Here is a 25,561-nt window from a genome sequence, read left to right as displayed (position 1 = left end):
GTAGCACTCCTGGCCAGCTCTCCTGGAAATCTGCCTCTGGGAGAGCCCAAAGCACTGGGTGGTCCTTGCAGCTCTCTCAGGCCACACTGAACCCAGACCACGTGGTGACATCAGGTCCCTGGGAAGGGGTGTGGGCTGGGGGCAGCTGCCTCCTTGGGTGGAGATGTCCACTTCTGGCCCTGGTGTCCTCTGCCTGTCTGCCCTGGTTAACCCAGTATTGATCGCCTATCAGGCCCTTCGTTTCCACCTCATTCTCGTGGCTAATGGCTCTACTGCCATCGACCCTCAGCAATGATGCATCTGATCTGGCACCGCCTCCTGGCACCTGATGGTGCCTGACACTTTATGACACCAGTCCCCAGGTCACAGGCTACCCCTCTCCACCCCTGTGGGTTCCTGCCTCTCCCCCACCCCCATGCTGGACCCTCCCCCATGCCAGCCCCTCCTCCATGTCTCAGGACCCCTAGTCCTGCTGTAACAAAACACCTGCGATTTGAGGATTTAGAGGAACAGAAATTTATTTCTTGCAGTTCTGGCAGCTGGGAAGTCCAAGATTAGGGACTGTCAGGCTGGTGTCAGGTGCGGACTGTGCTGCGTCCTCAGCTGCCTGAGGGGGGAAGGGTGGAAAGTGCCCAGCCTGGGGGAAGCCATTTTCATGAGGGCTGAAGCCCATTCTTGAGGGGACCCTCTTGGCCACATCACAGTCTATAGACTCTTTTATTGCTGTCACATTGGGGGTTCAGTTTCAATGTGAAATTTGGGGACGTACAGACCACAGCTCCCCCACACCCAGCCCTCCGCCATCCCTGCTCCCCTTCTCCCTGCCCTTCCCAGCACCCACTGTCCTGTCACACCAGCCCTCCCCTGGCTGGGAACAGGAATTTCCAGCCCCATCTCCCTTGGGCCTCAGACTCCCACAGACAGACTTTCTGCAGAGCCTGGCTTGGGGGCAGAGGCTGCTTTATTTTAAGGGACAGTCTAATTCCAGGGAGAGACCCTCCCTGGGATGCCCCAGCACAGAGCCCGTCTTGGGAGAGGATGTAGGCTCTGGGAGGGTGGGGGCTCTTGTTGGGCTGCTATCCCTGCACCGTGGGTCTGAGGAGCCCCCACCCTCCACTCTCCCCTGGCTTGTCCTCCCTCTTCCTGGCCAGGACAGCTGGGGTCTGTCCCCTTCAGAAAGCAAGCCAAGGGCAATATCACGGAAGGTCACAGGCCAGTACAGGTGGCCAGGCCTCTGCTCCCTCTGCCTCACCTGCCCAGCCCTGGTGCCTCTGAAGCTTTCCCCAAGGCCCTCCCTGGCTCTGTCCCAATTGTGGGTCCCACAGTGGGGAGGGCAGTGAGGCTTCTGGGAGTCCCATCTTTGTCACTAAACAACACAGGAAGGCCATGACAGCTCCCAGCTGCTTCCAGACCCCTCCTCCCACCGCCACATCCTGAGAGAGGGGCTCAAGGCTCCTCCAAGCAGGCAGATACTGCAGGGATGGGGGCAGATGCTGCAGGAGCTTGGATCCCAGCCCCCACCCTCTGCTGCAGGTGCTGCTGTGGGGAACACGTGGGCCCTCTCATCATGTAATTTGTCAAATACCTGAAACTTCAGGCAAAGAGATTGGTGTGGCCAGTGGCTGTGGGTGTGGTCGTCAAGGTGACTTCATACCAGGAGCTGGAACTCTGGTGGCCCAGTATGGTGGGTCTGTACTTGGCCCTGGGCTGCAGACCAGAACTGCCTGGAGCTTTACACAAGCTGCTGAGTCCCATCCCCACAGCCTCTGATCTTATGGGTCTGGGTGGGACCTGGAAATTTGCATTTCTCACCAGAAGATATCTTTGTGAACCCCACTCTGAGAACCACATGAACCTAACTAACGGTGTGTACTCATGGAAAGCTTTGCCTGTTTACAAAGTGACATCAGGACTTCAAGTTTTGCTTATTTCTACTTCTACTGGAAACCAAACCAGGTCAGGAGTGGCTGCAGGGTGGGTGGCTCCCTCCGTGGGGACACTGGGGGTGAGCATGCTGCTTGCAGGGGCCTTTGTCACCCTCTGCAGGTTCTGTGGCCCAGGCTCCCCTCCCCGCCCACCCCACATCATTCCTGAGCCATCACATTAAGGGGCATAAAATATTTACTTACCTTTGCTTTCTATGAATATTCCTTCAGTGATTGTCCCTCTGCTAGGATTGGGGACTGTGTGGCAGGCACACGCTGACAGGGCCAGCTGTCAGTGCGGTATAAAACAAGGGCTCCTGCCACAGCCTGACGGTGGGGCTGCCACCTCTTTGCTCTGTCCTGGTCACTCTGCCCCATGAACCTCTGCATGAGGCAGGAGGAGCAAGGCCCTGGGTTAGGTGTTAAACAGTTAAAATTAAATTCCCAACTCCCCATCTGCTCTTCTGGAGGCAACTTACAGCGACCTTTGGGAAAACAAATGAGAAATGTTAAACAATGTATCATTGCTTTGTATTTTGATAGTCTTAATGAAATGCTTCCTTCTTTGTAGAATTTTTCTTTTGGCCAACTCTCCCCTGGATCTTTGGGGTCCCCGTGGCTTTCCTGGTGTCCTAAAGTAGAAAGCCTGGTCTGATTGGTCCACAGCTTCTTCCAGTTATTAACAAATCACGGCCCCCATGATTTTTGTGGTGCTAATGACCTGTATGTAGAAAACATGAACTTCAGGGGGAAATGACTGGGGAAACGGGGTTTTAACAGGAACTTTGGGGTCTATTTATTCTCTGACCTCAGGAAGGCTGGGCTTCACTTTCAGCAGCTTTTCAGGGGGCTGAGTGCACAGAGCCCTGGGCCTCACAAACGGGGCCACGCCCCACAGACAGGCCACGCCCCACAGACAGGGCCACGCCCCACAGACAGGCCACGCCCCACAGACAGGGCCACACCCCACAGACAGGCCACACCCCACAGACAGGCCACGCCCCACAGACAGGGCCACGCCCCACAGACAGGCCACGCCCCACAGACAGGCCACGCCCCACAGACAGGGCCACACCCCACAGACAGGCCACGCCCCACAGACAGGGCCACGCCCCACAGACAGGGGCCACAGAGCAGGGACGCGAGTTTGCGCTCAGCGTGAAGCCCGGGATTCACGTTGGCGTGTGACTCCTGGATCACCCCTTCCCCATCTTGGCTTTATAATAAACCACCTCGTTTAAAGGGAGCTCTACAAATCCATTTTATTTAAAAGCATAAAAGCAAACCTATGTGACAACAGGTAACCAAACTAGGCATACACGTGTACTTTGCAGATGCGTGTTCATAGCGGCGTCATTCACAGTAGCCAAAAGGTAAGACCATCCTGAGTGTGCATCAGCAGAGGACGGAGAAACACATGGTCGGTGCCTGCAGGAGAATATTCATCTGCCGTGGAAAGGAAGGCAGTTCTGGGCGGCACCTGTGGCTCAGTGAGTAGGGCGCTGGCCCCGTATACCGAGGGTGGTGGGTTCAAACCCGGCACTGGCCAAACTGCAACAAAAATAGCTGGGCGTTGTGGCGGGCGCCTGTAGTCCCAGCTACCAGGGAGGCTGAGGCAAGAGAATCGCTTAAGCCCAAGAGCTGGAGGTTGCTGTGAGCTGTGACTCACTGCATTCTACCAGGGTGACAAAGTGAGACTCTATCTCTAAAAAAAAAGGAAAGGCAGTTCCGACACTTGTGAGCCAGACACAGAAGAAAACCCTGCGATCCCCCCTGGGGGGAGAGTAGCTGGACCTCCAGGGGCAGCAAGGAGGTCAGCAGGCAGCAGGGCAGGCTGGGGGTGAGGAGCTGCACCTGGCGGGCACCGAGCTTCTGTTTGGGGCAATGAGAAAGCTTTGGACCTGGAAGGTGGTGAAGGTGCCTAATACTGTCAGTGATACCCTTGAATTGAATATTAAAAAAATTAAACCCACAAATTTCATGTTATATATATTTTATCACAACTAAAACATTAACAATGTAATCTGCCAGAAGTCATTGAAATATGTGTTTTAAAGAGGTGAAGTGGGTGGTGTGCAAATGATGTCTCAATCGAGGTGTTAAGAAGTCTCCTGCCAGGGCCCCGGCTGAGAGCTGCCTCCTCCCCCAGGCCAGGGGAATCCTCCTCGCCTTCGTCCCTCCTGCTTGAGAGCAGGCGGCACTGGGAATCTGAGCCAGGTCTCCCACAGTGCTCCCTGCCTGGCCACGAGGTGTTCTCCCGGCTGTCATCCCACCTTTCTGTACTCTGATGTATGGCAAACAACCTGAGCCACTGGCCTCCTTTGGGGGTCCCCTCCTCCTCTGAATCTTCAAGGCTCAGATGCCGGCCACCGGTGTCCTAAGGGAAGTCAGCCTTGATGGCTCCAGTAAGAAGTTAAACCTTCCTCGGAAATACTGGGCCACCGCGAAGCTGCTTTGGGAGGTGAATGAATATTCCCAGAGGTACTTTACCCTTTAACTCCCCACTGTTCTGGCTGCTGATCACACAGGGAAGAAATGGCCCAGAGGGCTGTAGAGGAGCTGAGGACAGGGGTCATGGGGTCTAGGGCACCTCCCACAGTGGGACGCTGAGCCATGTCCTCTTGCCCTTGAGCCAGGTGCATGTGGAGGACAACATAGGTCCCGCAGGGGTTGAGCACAGGGCGCATATGTACGTGGGTATGTGTACAACCCTACAGGAAGCCTGGAGGGGGGTGGGCCTGCGAGCTAGGGAACGGGCTTCTCCCCCATGTGTTGCCTTGTCACACACCGAGCATGTGTCCTGACACGGGAATCTCCTGTACTTTCCTCTGGCCCTAGGGCTCTGCCCTGTGGACTTGGGAGTCTCGTGTTCCTTCCCATGTGGGAGAATGCACCCTGATGGCGTGGTCTGGGTCCTGGTTGTCTAGCCAGGTCTGGTGTAGGAGCTGGTGAAGAAAAGCGCCCAGGATGGGCCTGAGTGTGGGCAGGTGGCCTGTGTGGGGCCCATGTTTCCTACAGGTTTGGGAGGCAAGGGGAGGTTGCTGACTGCTCATGGCCCCGGTGCCTGGTGAGTCAGAGGCCAGTGGCTGGGAGGAGTGCAGGGAGCATTGAGGGGCAGAGGAGGAGGAAGGCGTCAGTGGGGATGATGACCAGAGGGGTGAGGATGTGCTCTGTTGACTGCAAGGGAGGAGGCTGGTGAGCGCATGCAGAGGAAGGGCCTGTTGACCGTTTCAGGGAAGCGAGGATTGGTGTGTGGGATTGACAGTTGCAGGTATTTTTTTTTAATTTCCAAAAAACAAAAAAGGGAGTAGAGATAGCTGGGACCTGGAGGGGGCTGGGCTGGGGGTGCAGGGTTGGGAGCGGCCTCAGGCCTGCCTAGGTGCTTCCCTCTCTTTCTCCCTGAATCCTGCCTCACCGCCCCCGTGGACCAGGTTCACCTGAACGTGGCCCGTTGACATGATGTCTTGTTAACCTGCTGGCTCCCTCATTTGGTAGCAGAGTGGGGACTGCCCCAGACATTCTGCCTACCCTGCTCCCTTGGGGGCAGTTCACCTGTCTCTAAAGATGCCCCCAACAGCCAGGTCTACCCTGAGCATGTCTCCCCACTTTGGGTCCCACCCCGCCTCTGCCTCATCTCCTGAGACTGTGAGGCCACAGCTTTGTGCCACTGCCCAGCACGGTGCTGGCCTAACATCTGGGGTCACGGAGTGGAGCCTGCAGTAAACATCTCCGACTCCCTGTCCATATGGCCTGGTGAGGTGCCATCTCCAGGGGAGGCCTCATTCCTTCTGCCAGGTGTATTTGGCACCCTGTGTGCTCTTCCCAGAATTACTTCATTTAATCTGTGCCGTGGCCCCTGGTTAGGCAGGTGCTGGCATTACTCGACTTGCAGATGGGGAAACTGAGGCATAGAGATACTCTGGGAGCAGCTGAGGTACAGTGGGGAGGATGTGGAGGGGTTTGAACCCAGCCTGTCTGGGCCGGTGGTTCTCTGTGACCTCAGCACAACGCCCGTGAGCAGGAATTGAAGAACATCTTATTCTTTTCCTTGGCAGGGCCTCCTTTCATTGCTGTTGCTTTTAATATCCTGCTCTCTCTAAGGAAGCTTCTGCCGACTCAGAATGTCCCCTCAGCCCAGGGACGGCAGCCTTGACCGCCAGGGCCCTCCACCCCCACATACACAAGCTCCCCTGGGTTTGCAGCCAAAACCGGGCGGCTGCGCTCCAGGAGACAGACTGAGCCAAGGGTGCCAGCTCCCTGCACAATGGAATGCAGATTTCCCATTAAAAGGCAAATCTTTATTTCAAAAGGTTGAATAGGATGCAGCTTAAAAAAAGATTTCCAGCTGGTTAAATTTAGGGCGAGGGAAGAGGTCCAATCCGAGAATACCCCTGGCCGCGGGCCCGCAGCACAACCTTGGATGAGGAGTTGGATACGTTCTCACTTGGAGCTCCTGCCGCGTGTTTTTCCCCCTTCTGAGTCAGGCAAGCAAGTGCTGATGGCTGCACTGGCCAGGGCTGCGGGCTGCACCCACCAAAATTACCTATTTCAGCAGGTGGCTGCCAGTTCAAGAGGGCCTGTCCCCTCTGACACCTCCATGCACAATGTGGAAGCCTTGACTGTCCTGGGCACCTTCTCTTTCCAGGGTCACCCAGCCCCCTGCATGCAGCCTGTCCTTCGGGACCCCAGCTCAACGCCATGCTCCGTGCTCACAGTCCAGTTCAGGTGTGGGGGTCCATACACACTCAGTGCTTCTGGGGAGTGGGAAGAGCCTTGGGGTCTGGAGAGGTGCTAGGACAAGTTCTCGAGACAGGTCTGGGAGCCTTAGGCCTGCCACTTGGACTCTTGCAGGCTTTCCAGCTTGGTTGGACAACAAGGATGGGACTAAGCCTTCTCCAAGGTAGTGTCCAGCTCTGCCTCCATTGCAGGGCCAAATCCAAGGCCAGCCCCCAAACCCAGTGGTGGCCTGTCCCCTCTGTGTTTACAGTGCATGTGCACACACATGTATAGTGGGGCATACATGTGTACAGTACACGTGGGCATGTACATACCTGTGTACAGGGCATAGGTGTGTACCTGCACACGTGTGCACAGTGCATGCACACATGTGTATAGTGCATGCATCACGTATTTGCATGGTGCACACGGGGATATGTGTGCATTGCATGTGTACGTGCACACGTGTGCACAGTGCATGCTTGCATACATGTGTGCACGGCATGTGTATGTGCAACTGCATACATGTTTAGATGTGCACACGCACGTGTGTGTGCCTGTGGTGACATTTGAATTTGAGGGTCTACACTCAGAGTTCTCAAAAGGTGGGGGGGACCTGGTTCAGGTGTTGGGAATATGAAGCTCCTTGAGCGCATCTGGCAGAGGGGAAATGGCAGGGCCTTGGCCCAAGAGCAGCTCTGGGGGCTGCAGGACTCTGCCATGGCCTCCCCTCCTCACCACTCCCCTCCCTCTCCTTGCCAGCTGCTTTCTTCTGGGAACGTTAGACAACCAAAGACAGCTGAGCCTGCTGGATTCCCTGGGGGGCTGGGCTTCCTCGCCTTCCTTCTCTGCCCTGGCTTCTCCTTCATCAGCCCCAGACTGGAAACTCCAGCCTACTAGCCCCAGGTCCAGCCCCAGATGCCAGCTTTGAAGAATGAACCAAAAAAGGAAAACGTCACTTTGACAGGGCCACTTCTGCAGAGGGAGCCTCCCCAACTCTCCCGACATCTCCTGGGGATCCTTCAGTTCAACTCACTACTGATGGCTCCCGGGGTCCCTTAGGTAAGGCTTCAGTTCATAAGGCCGCCCCACTCCAGACACCAATTATAAGCCTTAGGCCGCCTGTACTCTGGTCTCCTGGCTGTAAGTTAGTCCTGCACCCTCCTTCTCAGGTTTGAGAATTTACTAGAACAGCTTGGAGGTCTCAGGCAGGTACTTTTACCCATTTCTTACAAAGAACATAAATGGCAGCTACATGAAGAGCACACAGGGTGGGGTCTGGAAGGGCCTTGAGCAAGAGCTTCCTCCTGGTGGAGGGGTATGTGTGTGTTTGTAGATGGAAGCTCCCCAAAGCCTGGTGTTTGGGGATTTCTGTGGAGGCTTCATTATGTAGGCATGAGCCATTGTCTGTGGCTGATTAATTAATCTCCAATTCCTGTCCCTCCCCAAGGTCAAGGGGAAAGGAACCTAAACTTCCCAACTCCCTAATTAAAGTGTGGTCTTTCTGCCCACCAGCTACCTGGGGCTGCCAAGAGTTGCCTCATTGGAACAAGAGATACTTGTCCCATCCCTGTCACTCAGGTAGGTCCAGGAGCTCCCTACCACGAAGTGGGGACAAAGGCTAAATATCTTCCTATGGGACTACAGTTAGAGGATAATCAGAGGCTGACTGGTGGCACAAGAGGCACAGAGAGAGAATTCACATGCTGAAGGCCATCCTCACAGCATTTGGTGTCAGGACCCTTTTACTCTCTTAGAAATTATTGAAGACCCCAAAGAACTTTATGTGGGTTTCATCTTTAGATATTTACCATATCTGAAATTAAATTGAGGCATTTGGAAAATATTTCTTACTAAACCATTAAGAAAACCATAGTGTCATTACGTTAGCATAAAGACTTATAAAATATATTTTCCAAGTGAAAAATCCAAAGCCAAAAAATTTTGTGAGAAGAGTGACATTGTTTAATATTTGTGCAAATTTCTTTAATGTCTGGCTTAATAGAAGATGTCTTGATGCTCACAGATGCTCCTGCGTTCAGTCTGGGTATTTGGGGCTGCTCCTCCCCGGCATGTACTAAGTAGTGGTCTCTTGAAGGTGAGTTGCAATGTGGACATTGAAAGCATATTAATGAAGGTTTTTGCTCCATTGGCTTATCTTACTCTTTGATGAATCTTTTACTCGCATGATTTATATAAGTATGCACTGGTCATCTGGAAAAAAAGAATGTACTCTAATATCAAAAACTTATTTTTGTTTGAAAAATATCAAAAGGCATTATTTGTTAATATCACCTTTGCTTTCATCAGAGAAGTCTTGACCTATGGGGAGGATGTCATAGGGGAGGATGACCTATGGGGAGAATGTCATATCTGTGGTGGATACAATTTCTAATTTTCTCTTGAAAGAGTGGATTTTTATCACTGATAACAAACACTATCATTTGTTTTTCTTGGAATGACAGGATCACTTTTTCATTTTTGAGCAAACTTCTCCCAAATACCCAAGTTTGAATAACCACAATTTGTTTTCTGGTTATTCCCTCAAAAAGTGGTTTCACATGAGAAGATCAGCTAGTTTAGCTGGCAATGGAAGTGGTATCACAAGAGAAGAGTGGTTAGTTTAGCTGGCAACTGGAGTGGGTACGTGAGAAGAGCAGCTAGTTTAGCTGGCAACTCGATCATGCATGTGGACCTGGAGATAGCCATTACACAGTGGAAAGCAGCTGCCCAATACTCACAACCAAGATTTAGTAAAATCCATAAATTTTAATGCTCTAGGAAGGACATTTAAAAGTGACATTTAAATGTGTGGTGATGAACACAGTGACTCATGGAGTTTGATGGCATAGCCTGATTCACACTAAGGGCCAGCAGTTCACCTGCTGTTGCTTTTACACCATCAACATGAGAATCTGATAATCAGTGTAATAGGCAAATAATTTCCTAGTATTAAAATATATATTTAGTAGCTTTGTCTTTGACCAGGCGTGGTGGCTCTTGCCTGTAATCCTTGTACTCTGGAAGGCCAAGGCATGTGGATTGCCTGATATAACAGGTTCGAGACCAGCCTGAGCCAGAGAGAGACCTCGTCTCTAAAAAAAAAAAAAAAAAAAAATAGCCAGGCGCCTGTAGTCCCAGCTACTTGGGAGGGTGAGGCAAGAGAATTGCTTGAGCCCAAGAGTTTGAGGTTGCTGTGAGCTGTGATGCCACAGCACTCTACCAAGGGTGACAAAATGAGACTGTCTCAAAAAAAAGTTTTGCCTTTGAGGAACCCTTGAATGGTTCTCAGGGATCCTTGGGGTCCCCAGGACACACTTTGAGAACCTCTGGCATAAGGACTGGTCTTAATCCCCTGCCAAAGGGATTCCTAGGCCATGGGTGAACCTAGGGACAGGGAGCCGCCTTCCCCCATGGGCACAATAGTGCAAACACCTCCATGCTTCTATCTCCAGGGAGCATTTCAAGCGAGATATTCCAGGCACATGGCGCGGCCTGACTCCCAGCCCTTTGTTCTTCTGAAGTTTCTGTGCCTGGTCCCCTGTGACCTGGCTACCACTTGCCACCTTTGGGTCTCACTTTGTCCAGCACCTGCGTAGCACTTGATGTTTCTCAAACTGCTTCCTCTGTGGCTTCCTCACCTCCCTGTCCTGCCTGGCCAGCTCCCTGGGCTCAGGCTCCCACCCTCTGCCTGCCTGATGCTATGGTGGCGGTGCCCATACTCATGTCCCTGTGCTCCCCAGATAACTCTGCCCCCACTTTATCCTTCCTGTCCTGCCGCGAGAATGCTCCCACCCTTCCAAGCCCCCCTCCTCACTCTCCACCACGTCCAGGGGCTCCACGGCTCTTGTGCCTTCTCCCAGGCCCAACCTGGTCCCCATATCTCCAGTCATGTCCCTGCTTTGTCCCTGCCATCCTTAGTGTTTTCCAATCACAGCCTCACTCGTGGTGCTGTCCTGCTCACAGCTCCCCCATGTCCCCTGTGCAGTCAATCCCAGAATCCTCAGCACCGCTGACCGGGCTGTCCCTGCTCTGTGGTCCCTTTTGGTCTGGTCACTGTGACTTTGGGCTGCATTGTCCTTGGCTTACACAGCCTCTTCATCCCTTTCTACCCAGTGGACACCTGCACAGTCTCCACACCCCGCCTCCTCCAGTAAGTCTCCCCTAGCTGCTCCGGCCTGGTGAGGTGGGCTCTGCATGTCCACTGGCGTTTCAGGGCCCCACCATCTGTGGACACTATGCAGAGATGACCACTGACCACAGGTGGTGCCACCGGTCTTGGCAGAAACAGTGTCTGCCAAAGGAGACGGAGAGTGGATGGATTGTCCCCGTATCATTGTCCTTAAGCAGCTTTGCTTAGATTTCTTGAAGTGTGACTTACAGAGAGTAAAATTCACGCCGCCCTAAGATTTTACACATCCTGTTGTCATCAGTAGTCCACGGAGACACACACAAACTCATACCCTGGGTTCCTCATTTGAAGGCTGCCAATCCAGGCACAGGCAGGCAGCACCCTGTCCCTCCATCTGGGGCTTCTTTCTGCTCCAGCGTTTGGTAGAACTCGGTGTGTGTTATGCTGTGGGGAACCGGGCTTGTGATCTCACACCACACGACTGGTTGTCAGGTTCTTTGTCCTCATCTTGGGTGAGGGTGCTGGACTCCTGTGTGCTCCTTGTAGTGTGTGGCTTTGCAGGCTGGTATGGAGTCACATTAGGGCCACAGGGGTCTGGGCTACAGCAGGAGAGTTGACAGCCTGGGGCTGTTCTGCCTCCCCCTTTCTTGAATCGAGGGCTCAGGAGGGTCAGCCCAGGCCTAGGGCAGCAGAACCTGACAGTCCTGTGCCACCCATTGCTAGGGCGGGAAGCCCACCCGAGGGTGAGTTATCTCCCAGGAGGGAGATGGCTCGAGCTCTTAGGGCCACTTTGAGGACCCTGCAAAATGCCTTTCAGGAATCTCAGGGCAGTCTGCCCAGTAGCAGGGAAGGGAATCTTGGCCCGAGGGTGACTGCCCTGGGCTTGTGCCTTTGCAGTGCCCCAGTGTTCTTCCTGGGGCAGGTGAGAGGGTGCTAGAGAAGTGGGCAGTTCTGAGTGGCCCTCTCCTACCTGGACAGAGGCAGGGCAGGGAGGTGCACCAGGGGAGAGAAGGGCTTGTCCCTCTGAGGACCTGGGGGCTGCTCCTTCTTCCCCAGTAGGTACAAGCAGAGTGTCTGGACAGCCAGGAGCCACCCCCAACAAGCTGTATGTTAAGTTGGAGTGAGGCTGAGCAGTAAGGAAGAAGGTGGCTGCATAAGGAAGAGGTAGCCAGGGCCCCCTGGGTTGCCAGCCAAGGTGGGGGACATTTCCTATAAGTAGCTGGATCCAAGGTCCCGCCCAGCCCAGTTCAGTGGTGGGGGGACAAGCCCACTCCAATTGTTAAGCCCCCTGGGTGGGGGATGGGCACTTTGTCCCTTCATAGCCAGGGATGCTAATGTCCCAGGTGTTAGACTGCGACCAGTCACCTCTGTGGAGTGAGGACAGAGTGTCACATGGGACTGGGTGGGGGGGACACATCTCCCAACAGCTGGTGGAGGCTGGAGCGAGTCTGCGGCAGCCGATCCCCACCCGCCGGCCCCTCCCTCAGCCCCGTCTGTCCTGCAGCATTAGCTTCTCACCTTCATCTCTGCCCTTTTCTTGCATTATGAAATATGCAGATACATTTAGGTGTAAATAATAAATAAGCGGATGGGCCCAGGCCTGCCCACCGCTGGCCCCGAGGCACAGATGGTTGGCCTGGCCTTGGGTTCATTTCCTGTCCTGACCCCCTCCCCTCCCCTCGCCATGGGACCACTGTTCTGAGTTTTGAGGTTTTCATTTTCCTTCTTTTCTTCATAGTTAATAGTTTTAACTCCCGTGTCTCTGTCTCTAAAGAGCATGTTTCTTATTTGCCCATTTCCAAACTTTATCTGGGCAGAACTCCACTGAGTGAGGGAGGCTTCAGCATCCTGGCATATTTTTTTAAACTTCACTTCATTTCTCAGATTTGTGCATACAAGTGTGGCTGAGGCCACTGTTTGAGTGCCCCGTCGGGTTCCAGCATCTGAACGCACAATGGCCCTCCGCCCCTGGCTGGTGGGCATGTTTTTAACTATTTCAAGCAGAAATGCTATGAACATCCACCTTTCCTGGTGCTCATGGGTGAGAAATGGCTGGGCCTCAGGGAGGCGCCTGTTAGCTTATGAGGTGAAGCCAAACAGTTTCAAAGTGGAGGTGGGATTTGAGGGTCCGGGGTCTCGTCTGAGGGATGCTTGTTCCTCACCCTCACCAACACTACTCTCTGTCCCATGTCATAGTTTTTGGCCATCTGGCGTCCATGAAGGTGGCTCTAAGGGGGGGCGAATGCAACTTTACGTTTTGAGAGGTCGTTCACCTTTCCTTTTATGAAATGCCTTCTTTTCTCTCTCTCTCTCTCTTTTTTTTTTATAGCATACTAGTTATACTGTTCAACTTTATTTATTTTTTGCAGTTTTTGGCCAGGGCTGGGTTTGAACCTGCCACCTCCAGCATATGGGGCTGGCACCCTACCTCTTTGAGCCATAGGCGCCATCCCTTTTCTGTCTTTTGTTGATTTTCCTATATGTGTTTTGTTAACATTGATTTTTACAAGTCCTAGATGAATTCTGGGTAGAAACTTTGTTAGTTACTCATGTTGCAAATGTCTCTGTTTTTGGCTTGTTTTTCCACTCCATGGGTTTTTTTTTTTTTTTAAACAATTTAAGAATTTATTATAGTTACATTTTAATTATTTCTTTTATGGTTTGTATGTTTTTCTTAAAAATAAAGCCCTTCTTACCCACTATAAGATCATAAATCTTTTCTTTTTACACTTTCTTTGAAAACTCTCACACTTCGGATGGGGAAGGGGTTCGATTTTACTTTCTTTTCTTTTTTTTTTTTTTTTTTGTGGTTTTTGGCCGGGGCTGGGTTTGAACCCGCCACCTCCGGCATATGGGACCGGCGCCCTACTCCTTGAGCCACAGGCGCCACCCTCAATTTTACTTTCGCAGGGGTTCAAGGCTGTGCCCTGCAGGGGCCTCTGTCAGGACCAAGTTCCCGTCAGCTTGTGGGGCCCCTCCAGTTCTGGTCTGCCCACGGTCTCTCCGCCAGTCCTGTGCTGCTCACTGACACCTTCTTCAGTGTTTTTATAACAAGCTTTAAGGGTGGGAAGGGCAGCCCCCGCAGTGTGCTTCTTTAGTGTCTTGGCTGCTGCTGGGCCTTTGGTCTTCTCTGGAGTCACCCTCCCCAGCTCCACAGTCTCTGTCCATTTGTAGAAATGAGCGTCCCTCTCGGGCCAGGAGATGGGGTTGAAGGCAGCACAGGCTGTGCTGTGCCTCCAGATGTGGCTGGCCCCTGCACTGTCCAGTTGGCCTGAGAGTACCACTTGGCCCTGAGCTGGCCCCTGCAGCTGTCCGTTCACACTATGTGTGTGTCACTTTGCGGGGAGAAATGAAGATATCATTCCCAGCAGGAGAGCTCCTGGGCTGTCCTATTCCCGGGTCTCTACCAGGACTTTGAAATTTTGATCATTTGTCCCTTTCCAGAGAGTGTGGGCCAGCTCCGGGTAGACACATTGGCAGTGCCTAGCCTGCAAGAGGCGCAGAGCTGCAATAGCAACAGGGCAGGAGCGTCTCTCCAAGGCCCGGGCAGGGCAGAGGAAGACTCTGTCCTTTTATCTCCGCCTCGGGGCACCTCTGGACCTGCCCAGCCTGTGGGGGAGGTGCCTTCCTTGTTCAGCTGTCAGATGAGATGCAAAGCCAGTTCTAAGGACAGAAAGCTGAATGGCAAATGGCAGGGTTTTTTCTTGGATTCAAAGGCACAACTTCATTCATTTGCTTATTTACAGAATGTGTGCTGAGCCCCACTGTGTGCTGGGAGCCATGCTGCGGTGGTGCAGGACAAACGAGCCCACGGGAGGCCCAGCTGCAGGAGCTTGCGATCTTGACGAGGCCACAGGACAAGCTCACACAGCACGTTGGCTGAGCCAAGCTTCTCCCCGCAGAGCTGAGGCTGGCTGCCTACTTCCCTCCCCTCCCCCCAGCACTGTGGAAGGTCCCTACGCATTGTTAAATCCACAGAAGCTGACTGAGATGGGGTCTGAGGGGTCTTAGGAAATGATGTGGGGGCTGGGAACCCTTGGGAAGTGGCAGGGGCAGTGGGTGTGCAGAGGTGCAGAAACGAGAGAACGAGATCTCTGAGTGTGGGTGCAGGTGGGCAGACATGGCTCCAGCCCGAGTTCAGGGCACAGAGGCTAGGAGACTCTTCCGGACCAGGCCTCGAGAACCGTGGTGGTTTCAGAGGAGATGCCCTACTGTGGGGTGTGAGCCTCTTCCTCTCGCCACCGACCTCATCTGGGCTGGCTCCCAATTTGCCATGGTACCCAGGAGGCACACATCCTCTCAGAGGTGACTACAGGTGCCCACTGCTCCTACTCCAGCCCTTGGGATGGTCAAGGCAGCATTTGACTCCCTGAGGGATATTCTGAGCAGTTCCAGCTCTGAGCTTTTCTGTGGCTCCTCCTGGGCAACCCCAGAGCCCTTCTTCCCAGCGGTGCCGGGGTCAGGGTTACAGCCTGGAGGAAAGCAGAAGGACTTGAGACTCTTGGACCTGGCCTATGGAGCCCCAGTGGGTAGGGGAGTGACTGGGACACACTTGGATCATGGCCGGGGCAAGTTTTTACAGTCAGTGGCCAGTGGAGGGCAAAAGGCTAGAGGGAGGAGGCCCACCCTGCCTAAATGGCATCGATCACCAAGGAAAAGGCCAGTGGGGAGGAGAGGAAGCAGCTTCTTCCCTGACAGGTTTCCTGAGCCTTGAGCCTCATTCATCCCACAAAAGCAACAACCAACACAGCAAAAAGGCTCCAAATATGAACAACACACATCCCAATCAATATGCTAATTAGGGCTCATTAGCTGCGAGCAAGCAGGCACAGCCGGGAGGGCAGCACAGGAGGACCTCTCTGGAACCTTCTGTCTGCCCCTGGGGCCTGAACAAGTGCCCATCTGCCAGCACTCCCAGGCCGCCAGGCCGCCCGGCCTTCTGCTGCAGGACCCCTCGGGGCCCGGCGTTGGGCCTTGTTGTTTTGGTGGTTGGGTTTCTGTGGCGCTGGGCTCTGTCGTGTGTGCAGTCACTGCGCGGGGAGTGCACACTCCAGGCAGACGTTTGCTGAAGTGGGAGTCAGGGGCAGCTGCTCACAGCGGCCGTTCCCGGCATGGCAGTGCCAGGGGGCTGACCAACACTCTCGCCAAGCTCATGCCACTAGGTGGGGGCAAGACCCAATTAGAAGGAGAAAAAGAACAGTGTCGTTTCCTCTTTCTAGTTAACTCTTAGCTATAGGATCAATTGCACTTAAGGCAAAATAAGAAAGCAGCACGGCCTGGACTGGCTGCCTTTTTAAATAGTCATTACTGTTGTTATTCGCACTGTGAATCTGTAACCATCACAGCCTGGAGGTGCTGGTAGCTGTTATCAGTTCATAGGTTCCGAGGAAGGGCTACCCAGAAGGGCCCGGGCAGAGCTGGGCTGGTGAGAGAATTTTGCCAAACGCTCAGTCGGTGCTCCAGTTTTCCATGCCTTTGGACAAGAGGAGGAGGGAATGGCTGTGGATGCCCCTTCCCCTGCTCTGCCAACACCCCTGCTATGGAGAACTGCCCACCTGGTTGACCAGTCAGTGACCCGGCAAAGGGCTGGCCTTGAGGGCAGTTTGTTGTGGGTGTCCTATGGGACTAGGCTGAGGCTGGCCTCCTGTTGAGGCCGAGACTTTGTTCAGCCTTCCTCACTCCACAGGGGTCCTCTCCCTGCCTCCACTTCTCCAGGGAGCCCTGCCCTCTGAAACCACACCTGAGGCTGCCAGCACTCCTGGCTGAAGACCCCAGGAGAGCGTCTCCAAGCTGCGCTCTCAGGTACCGGGCAGACGCCTCCTCATCTCTTATATAGGCTGTGGGGGCCAAACAGCCAAAAGTCATTCTGAGATGCTGGGAGGGTGGCTGGGTGCCAAGCAAAGCCCTATCCCTGCGACTGTGCGACTGGCTGTCCCCCAGGACTGCCTTCACTTGGTCTGTGACCCCGGCCTCTGCAAGGATCCAGCCTGGCAGAAGTTTGCTTTATTTTTCCATCTGAGCACAGTTTATTTTCATAATAATAAAACTATTGCAGTATAATTTTAATAGGCGCTATCAGAAAGATGTATTTAAGTTGGAGATACAGATGGGTTTTTTATGAGGTGAAACTCACATAACAACGTTAACCACTTTGAAGTGAACGACTCAGTGGCTCTTAGTCCATTCTCATTGCGATGTGAGACCCACAGGCTTGTCTAACTGCAAGCCTTCAATCACCCCAAAGGAAACCCCATGCCTGCCAGTGGTCACTCCCCCTACCCCTGGCTCCTGGCTCTTACCTATTGGCCTCTTGTCCCCATGAATTACTCTGCTTCAGATACGTCACTTATAGTCACGCAGTACAGGGCCTTACACGTCAAATTCTCTCAACGAGCACGATGTGTCCAAGGTCCATCTGTGTCGTAGCGTCTTTCTATTACATGGCCCAGTCCTACCCCATCGTGGGGCACATTCATCTGCTGGCAGACATTTGGGTTGTTTTTGTCTTTCAGGTATTGTGGTCACTGCTGCCGTGAACATGCGGTCTGAGGTTTAATTTGAATACCAGTGTCTCTCTGGGAGTGGAGTTGCTGGGTTGCCAGTGATTGTACGTCCCACCACCAGACCCTGCCCACAGTGGCTGCACCAGTCTCCTTTCCCTGCCTCCTCCCCAGGACTTGCCATTTTCTATTTTTATCATTGCCACCGTCTGCTTCAGTCCCAAGGGGCTTCATGTTGGGAGAAGGGAGCTGTGGGTGTGGACTGGGCCCCAGTCGTCCTCTGTACCCCGAGAGTGCACGCTCCACTCCCTCCTGGGGGGCCAAGAGGGCCAGCAAACCCGCAGGGGCAGCTGCAAGCCTGCGGCAGGGAGTGGGAGGGAGAAACAGCTTTCTCTCCCCCTTCCCTGCCAAGAGGACCTCCCAGAGCCAACTGCTCCAACTCCCAAAATAAATCAGCTTTCAGAGGGCCCGGCTGCTCCTCTGTGCAGGGAAGGGGCATAGAAGAGTCTGCAGAGGACCACTTTGTAGAAAGCCTGGAAGCTCTGGGCAAGGGCCTCGACTCTCCCATTGCTGATAAATTTCAGTGCAACAGGATAATGGTGTGCGTGTGTGCGCGCACGTGTGTGTACATGTTTATATGCATGTGTGCAGACAAGCCTGTATGTCCTGGAGTTTCAGGGACTGAATGGTTCCTGCCAGGCTGGGGTGTCTGTGGCTCTTCAGCAGGCTGGGTGCTGAGTGGCTGGGGCTGGGCGCTTGCCTGGCTGGGCTGCCCTGGACGATCCTTGGTCATCACAGCTCTGGCTTCAGTCCTCATCACCATTGATTTGTGACTCAGGAACCTCCCAGAGATTTTCAATTTGCAGAGATGGCTGTCAGTGGTGAGCCCCCACTGTTGCCTTCTCCCAGGAAGGAGGCTGCTTCCTTCTGAGGCTGTGCTGAGCTTCAGACTGCATCTGGGGGTGGCCTTCTCTCCCCCATGAAGAGATTAAAACCCTTAAATGCATTCTGGTGACAGGGACAGCTGCCTCCTTATCCTTAACATTCAAGCCCGCCGGGAGGAGCACACTTTCCCTGGGGCCTATGCAGAGTGGGAGGCCACTGCAAGGGGGGTCTGCCACCGAGCCGTCTCAGGGATGGAGGACAGCTGACTTCCTCAGTGAATGAACTCTGTTGGTTTCCCCCATCTGCACAGCGATTGGTGCCCTGGCAGACCCTTGAGGGGCTGCGGAGGGAGCTGGAGGCAGACAGCCAGAGCCCAGGGTCCAGGCTGGGGAGTCCAGCACGCAGGCAGCCCTTCCAGCCAACGGGAATATCCACTCCTCTGGCTGCAGGCAGCACCTCAAAGATAGGCGGGTGATGAGCAAGGGCCGGCCCCAGCCCGGATCCCTGGAACCCAGCAGATGTAAGTCGGGCAGGATTAATCACCAGCTGGGCTCCAGGGGCCCTCGCCACTATAACCTGTTTCTCCGGTTGCTCTGAGCACGCAGGCCTTGCGTGGGGGCAGGGTATGAATTCCCTCCTGGTGACCCACCAGATAGGAGACAGAGCCATCCTCTTCCTCCCACGGCCCCGTCTGACTGCATCTCCCCAAGTGTCCAGCAGCTGCCCTGTGGAGGGCTCTGTGCAATCGGCCTTCCATGTTCAGTCCCCTGGTGCTCTGAACTCTGCTCACTACTGGGCCTTGCCACTGCACCAAATCGATTCAGTGCCTCAAGCTCCCTCCTGAGCAGACAATAAATGTTTATTGAATGACTGAAGGAATTTCTGACAGAGCCCCTATGTGACTCCCCAGCCCCATTTGTGTCTTGTCACCATCTGAACTTCTCTACCCTGAACTACCTTGGGCCAGTGCCTCCAGGTGGGACACATGCCTGGGCATTTTCTCTGAAATTCTGCACGTCCTTCAGAACCCTATTCAAATGTCACCTCCAGGAAGCCTCTGTGTGTCTCCAGCGAGGGGCCCCTTCATTCCTGAGATCCTGAGCTTGCTGCTGCTCTGTGGCCTTCCTGGCAGTGAGGTTTCCTCCCTGGAGCCTGGCCTGTCCACTGACTTTTGCACCTACAGGTCACAAGCACTCGTTGTGACCATCAGAGGAAAGCATATGGGAGTGATGTTGCATGCTGGCTAAGAATGGTCCAGCCCATTTCCACCTTCTAGGGACCTGCCTGTGGCCTCAGAAGGACATCCATGCAGCCAGCAGATGTCATCTGGGCTTCCCCAGCCCTCCTGAACCCATCTGAACCTGAATTCAGAGACCTGGTCCTGCCTTTGCCCTTGAAAGTTCCCCTCAGGAATGACGACTGGTCTTCCTGGGGTCCTCTGCGGCTGGGAAGGAGCTGCTTGGCTGGAAAGCTGCCCCGTGCCAAATCCAGGTGGGTCAGGGGCCATTGTCTTGCACGTCAGGAAATGAGCTTCCCGAGGCTCAGGGGCCTGGCTTAAGATGATGGGACATCTTCAAAATGGCAGCAGCTGTCTCAGCGACAGAGCAGGAGAAAAGCAGCTCTGGGGAGGGAGGATCTGTCTCAAGGCATTGCCAAGTCAGCAGAAGAGAGCGTGTGGGCTCAGGAGGAGGTGGGGTGAGCGAGTCCAGAGGCTGGTGTGTGCGCGTGCTGGATAGCACAGCTGCAAGCTGCTGGAACCCACTGCTGCTCCTCCCCACTCAGATACTTCCTCCCTGCCCAGATGCTCCTCCCTGCTCAGGTGCTCCTCTCAGCTCAGATGCTCCTCCCTGCCCAGGTATTCCTCCCTGCTCAGATACTTCTTCCCTGCCCAGATAGATGCTCCTTCCTGCCCAGGTACTCCCTCCCTGCCTAGGTGCTCTTTTTTGTTGGGTTGCTCCCCTCTGTTCAGGTACTCCTTCCACACAGTTGCTCCTCCCTGCCCAAGTGCTCCTTCCTGCCCAGATGCTCCTCCCTGTCCAGATGCTCCTTCCTGCCCAGGTACTTCCTCCCTGCCCAGGTGCTCCTCCTCAGTCAGTTGCTCCCCTCTGTTCATGTACTCCTTCCACACATGGTATCCTTCCTCTTCAGGCTGCCAGGAGGGGGGAAATTTAGTGATTTCTTAGCTGTCTCCACAACAACGATGGCTGCTGCTTTCTCTCTCATGCAAAATAGGAGTAATTGGCCATTGCATCCTGTGGCAGGCTGTCCTAGGCCTCCGCTGGGGTTTCTTTTTAAGAGGAAGATGGATTTTGAAATCCCCTTAATTTCTGTGTCTCAGGTGACAGGTGATGGTTTATAATAATGCTGTCACATTGACGTTTTGAAGCTAAGTCTCAAATCTGACCTGATTTCTCTCTCTCTTTCTTTTTTCCTTAGGGCATCTGCTGGTGGGTCTGTGCCCACTGCCGACTCTAAAGGATCTGCTGCTTTTGGACCCGGATATAACTAGTGGGGGCTTGAGGTCTCTCTCCTCATAGCTTCCCAGCCTCCAGCCTTGGCCCCTCAGCCTGTGCTCTGTGATGTGCTGAGGTAACACAGGTGCTTAGGATGGGAACCTGCTCAGCTCCCTTCCCTGCTTGTGACCAGGAGTCCCTCTGTGTTGCCCTGGACAGTCCCTGTTGCCTGCCCTGGGCCTGATCCTGTGATGTTCTCATGCTGGCCTCCATGTGTCCCCTCTGTGAGCCTCCTTGGTGTGCCCCCTCTGTGAGCCCCCTCTGTGAGCCCCCTCTGCACTGTTGCTCATTCTGTGCCCTTGGCCTGAACGACCCCCCTCCCTTCTCCACATGGCCCACTTTTGGGTACCCCTTATGGCCAGGCTAAGGAATTGCCTTGTCCAGGACACATCTCCTGAGCCTGGGCTGGGCTTAGTGTCCTGGGGCATGGCCCCCCTGACCCCTCTATCTCATTGGCATCTGAAGGCCAGAAGCTGTGTCACTCCCCTGTGACCTGCAGCCCCGGGCACATGCCAGCTCCTCACTGGGGCTCGCTGCCCCGCCGTGTGGGGCTGAGCAGACCCCTCCACAGCCAGAATGTGTGCTGTGCCCTGCGTTGTCTTGCATTAGTCGATCTGTCCTGAGCAGGCAGGAAAACGGCCCAGGCCAGGGGACTTCCCCTTAAAACTGATGCCTTGGTCAGTCAATCCAGGCCACTGGCCACCCTGGAGCTGTGGCTGTGGGTCACTCAGTCCTTCTAACTGCTGTGAGAAGCAGCCCCGCCCTGCTGACTCCGCGTGCTGCACACGCTTTGGCCTACACACATGTCCTTCGCATCTGTGATGCTGTCTTTTTTCAAGATGGGGTCTTTGCGGCCACGATAGGACATGAGGACAATCTGGTGGGGATGTGTCCACCTTAGTCTGGAAGTGATACCATGTCTTTTCATTCCCATTCCTATGGTCAGAACCAGACATCTGGCCCCATCTGTGTGCAGGGGGGGAGGGGTGGGAAGTGCGGTCCCTGCTGGACACGCACCTCTGTTCCAGGGAGCCTGAGTCTTTGGTGCCAGCTTGCTCTCTCTGCCACAGGGCCCTGGGGCCAGCTATGTGGCCTTGTGTATATGACATGATAGCTCTGTGCTCAGCTTTCCTGGCTTAAATGAGCACAATGAACCCACTGTGGGGTTGATGTGGCACCTTCAGTAAAGAGCCTCTTGCAGGCCTGGCATATGTTATCTATCAGCCCTTGGCTGTGAGTCTACAGTGACAGAAGTTCCTGGAGATGTAATTTAGAGAAAGTAGCAGCGACAGCTCAGGCCATTGTCCCTGCTCTGCTAAAGCCCCCCTCCTCCATTCTGCAGAAAACTTGTTCTTGCCACCATTCCTGAGATCTGGGGTGGAAAGTAGGAAGCATCACGCATAACACTGCCAACCTCAGGAGGATTCACGGCCTTGGTACGCCACTCCGTGTGGGGTCCACGGGCCGGGCAGCCTCTCTTCATGCCTGTGAACACTCTGTGTTCAAATAAAGACTCACCAAGGCCTGTTGGAGCTGGAAGCATGATGCCCAGCTGCAGCCTAACAGAGAGGAGGACTTGCCTGTGTCACCAGCCACGCTGCAGAGTCTCTGCTCCTCTTCAGACCTCACTGTAAGGAGCTGCATCTTGGGTGCAATGATAAAAGTTCATGTGGAATATGTCCCCTGTGGTCTTCTGGCAAAAGCTATTGGAAAATGACAAGTGAGAGACATAGAAGGGCTATAAAGGGGACATAAACATCCTGATGGCATTGCAGGAGCTGTGACAAATCTTGCTTCTCCTCACCTATTTAAAGAAAGCCGAGGAGAAGGGGCTGGCACAGGGCCCTGTATAACCTGATCTTTGTTCACCTGAGGCTCAAGTATCAGAATTTGAACACTGGATGGAGCAGGGTGAGTGTCCTCATTTTGGTGGTTAACAAAATGTGGTCTTCTTAGGAAATAGAATATTATTCAGGCTTAAAAAGGAAGGAAACTCTGACACACTTGATGGCAGGGATAAGCCCTGAGGACGGGAGGCTGAGTGAAATAAACCAGACACTAAAGAGGGAAGCCCGTGGGGTTCCACACACAGGTGAGCGAAGCCTGTGGGGTTTCACACACAGGTGAGCGAAGCCCGTGGGGTTCCAGACACGGGTGAGGGAAGCCTGTGGGGTTCCAGACATGGTTGAGCGAAGCCCGTGGGGTTCCAGATGTGGGTGAGCGAAGCCGTGGGGTTCCAGACATGGGTGAGGGAAGCCCGTGGGGTTCCAGACATGGTTGAGCGAAGCCCGTGGGGTTCCAGACACGGGTGAGCAAAGCCCGTGGGGTTCCACAGAGGCAGTCCCCAGAGTCAGAGTCACAGACAGAGATTGGAATGCGGGTGGGCGGGGACTGTGGTGGCTTGGGGGATTGTTAAATGGGGTTTGGGAAGGTGAGAGGGGTCCTGGGGAGTGGATCACGGTGCCGTCTGCACAGCAGTGTGGATGTGTCCAATGCTGCTGAACTGTACACTTAAAAATGGTTAGGACAGTACATTTTATGTGGTGTGTATTTTACAACAATTATAAAAAACGAAGCGTGAGTATCCCCAACCATTTTGGAGTCTTCCCCGCGCTTTCTCCAACTAGCAGGGGTGTTTGTGGAGCCAAAGACGAATGCTGGAGCTTTTCCAGCTTGCAACTCTGCCCATCGAGATGCACTTGCCCGAGGAGCCAGCATCTTTCCTTGACCCTGCACCTTTGTGGATATCAGGTTTTGTGTCTCTGTTTTCTCCCAAGCTCAATATAAAGATTGGGCTACAATAGAATTTTGTATCATTCTTTGTCAATCCAAACTTATATAAGATACTTTGGGAATGATTAACCAATATTACCAAGCTCAATATAAAGATTGGGCTATGAGAGAATTCCGTATCATTCTATATAAATCCAAACTTACAAAAGATACTTTGGAAATGATTAACTGATATTATCACATAACCCCCACCCCAAGATTTGCTGCATAATTAATTTTGAGTAGGCAGACTTCACATGCAATCTGATGTGGACTGTGTCTATGCCCAGCGGCTCAACCTTGCTTGCTGAGGGTCGGGAAGGCTGAACACACCCTTTATTGAGAGCAAGTTACACATGAGTGGTATTCTATCTGTTTTCAGATGAAACTAAAACTGTATCATCATTTTGGCAGATGTGGGCAGAGCGGTGAAGAATGGGGAACAGGTGACATGGGACATCAGCTGTCTGCGAAATATTTTCTGGGGGAGACTCCCTGTTATGCTCATATCTCAGAAGTCCTTGGCAAGTTCTGACCCCTTACAAGGGACTTGGGAGAGGAGCAGCCTCAGGCCAAGGTGACTTCATTGTGGAGACAGAAACTAATTCCTGTCTAAGTGGGAAGAAGCTCTTTAGCTGCATTAGGAGCCTAAAATCTGGGCAGTGCCTATGGCTCAGTGGGTCGGGGCTGGCCCCATATACCAAGGGTGGTGGGTTCGAACCCAGCTCCAACCAAACTGCAACAAAAAATAGCTGGGTGTTGTAGCGGGTGCCTGTAGTCCCAGCTACTTGGGAGGCTGAGGCAAGAGAATTGCCTAAGCCCAGGAGTTGGAGGTTACTGTGAACTGTGATGCCATAGCACTCTACTAAGGGCAATAAAGTGAGACTCTGTCTCAAAAAAGAAAAAATAAAAGAGCCTGAAATCTGATGAAAGGTGAATAGATTCGATCTTCCTTGCATCAGTCACCTGGGAGTTCATCAGACTCAAACTGATTAGGAAAATTCACATTGAAAGCATCATTTATAATGGACCCAAATCATAGAAAACATTTGCCTTTGAGGGAGGCAGAAACAGCATTTCTACCTAAGCCATAATCTTTCATGATTTCTCCCTTCTTCTTTGCAGGGTTTAACAGCCCCGTCTCCTCCCCAAGACTAATCATTAGACTAATTAGTGGCTAATCAATGTTTAATTAAAACTTAACCATTAATTCTAGGAAGTTCCATGGCAACCTGGGAATAAATGTGGTTGCAGGAGAAGGGATCAGGTTTCCTTAAACTCAGCTGATGGCCCAAACAGAAAGCCTTCCTTCTCATGTTGTGCCCTTCCTTCTCTGCACTCTGTTGTGGGGGTGGGGGGAGAAGAGGGGCGGTGTGGTGTACTCTGTGGGGTGGGGAGAGAGGGACGGTGTGGCCCAGGGTGGGCTGCTCTGAGCTTCCCTGCTTTGCCACCCGGTTCTCCCACCCGCTCACAATTCTGCTCTTGCTCCTCCCATACTCTAAATTTAATCTAGTTTTCCTCTGCTAACCCTTGATTGTATCTCTACACACTTGCATTTAGACTATCTCAGACTTGTTACCACAAGGTTCTGGATCTGTGGTTCTTAACCCTGGTTGCACGTTAGAATCTAAGACAGTCCAGAAACAGAGCAGAAGATTCGGGTGTATGATATAGGACTGATATTTGACAGAGGTGGCCCTGTTGAAGAGGGGCATGGATAGTCTTTGCAACACGTGGTGCTAGGTCAGTTGAATAGTCACCTGAGAAAAAGAGGAAGCTTGATCCCTACCTCACACCATACCAAAAAAAAAAAAAAATCAATTCTGCCTCCTGGAAGATAACACAGAAGAATAACCATAGTTAAAAGAGCATTAACCATGAAGAAAAATAGTAACAAATTGCATTATTCTAAGATTAAGAGTTTCTGTTTACCAAAAGACACAAGTCAGCAGGTGAGAGGCAAGTAAAAAGCAGAAGATATTTGCAGTAAATTGCCAAAGCAGAGCTCATGGGAAAACGGGGCACAGACTTGAACAAGCAGTTCACAAAATGGTTTGTCAGTCAGCAGGGAAATAAAAGCTGAGATACTGTCCCATACCCACTGGAATGGCTAAAATG

The 25,561-nt window shown here is 53.2% G+C and overlaps 1 protein-coding gene and 1 long non-coding RNA gene across 2 annotated transcripts in view; both read left to right on the top strand.

Annotated features, from left to right (window-relative positions):
* LOC128571155 (uncharacterized) overlaps positions 1 to 7,600 on the top strand; it is a 47,864-nt gene extending 40,264 nt beyond the window's left edge. The window contains exon 4 of the mRNA XM_053570787.1: positions 7,404 to 7,600. Coding sequence (XP_053426762.1) covers positions 7,404 to 7,541 — 138 coding nt within the window. The 3' untranslated portion in view covers positions 7,542 to 7,600. The remainder of the gene's footprint in view (positions 1 to 7,403) is intronic.
* Positions 7,601 to 8,148: 548 nt separating this feature from the next.
* LOC128570709 (uncharacterized) lies at positions 8,149 to 24,758 on the top strand. Its single transcript, XR_008375612.1, has 8 exons — positions 8,149 to 8,222; positions 8,668 to 8,739; positions 14,520 to 16,575; positions 19,435 to 19,649; positions 20,595 to 20,747; positions 22,014 to 22,763; positions 23,302 to 23,422; positions 23,826 to 24,758. It is a non-coding gene; the product is annotated as an uncharacterized LOC128570709 (long non-coding RNA).
* The last annotated feature ends 803 nt before the right edge of the window (positions 24,759 to 25,561 follow it).

This window comes from Nycticebus coucang, chromosome 18 (genome assembly GCF_027406575.1).
Source record: "Nycticebus coucang isolate mNycCou1 chromosome 18, mNycCou1.pri, whole genome shotgun sequence".
Taxonomy (NCBI): domain Eukaryota; kingdom Metazoa; phylum Chordata; class Mammalia; order Primates; family Lorisidae; genus Nycticebus; species Nycticebus coucang.
This window is presented reverse-complemented; position numbering and strand designations above follow the sequence as displayed.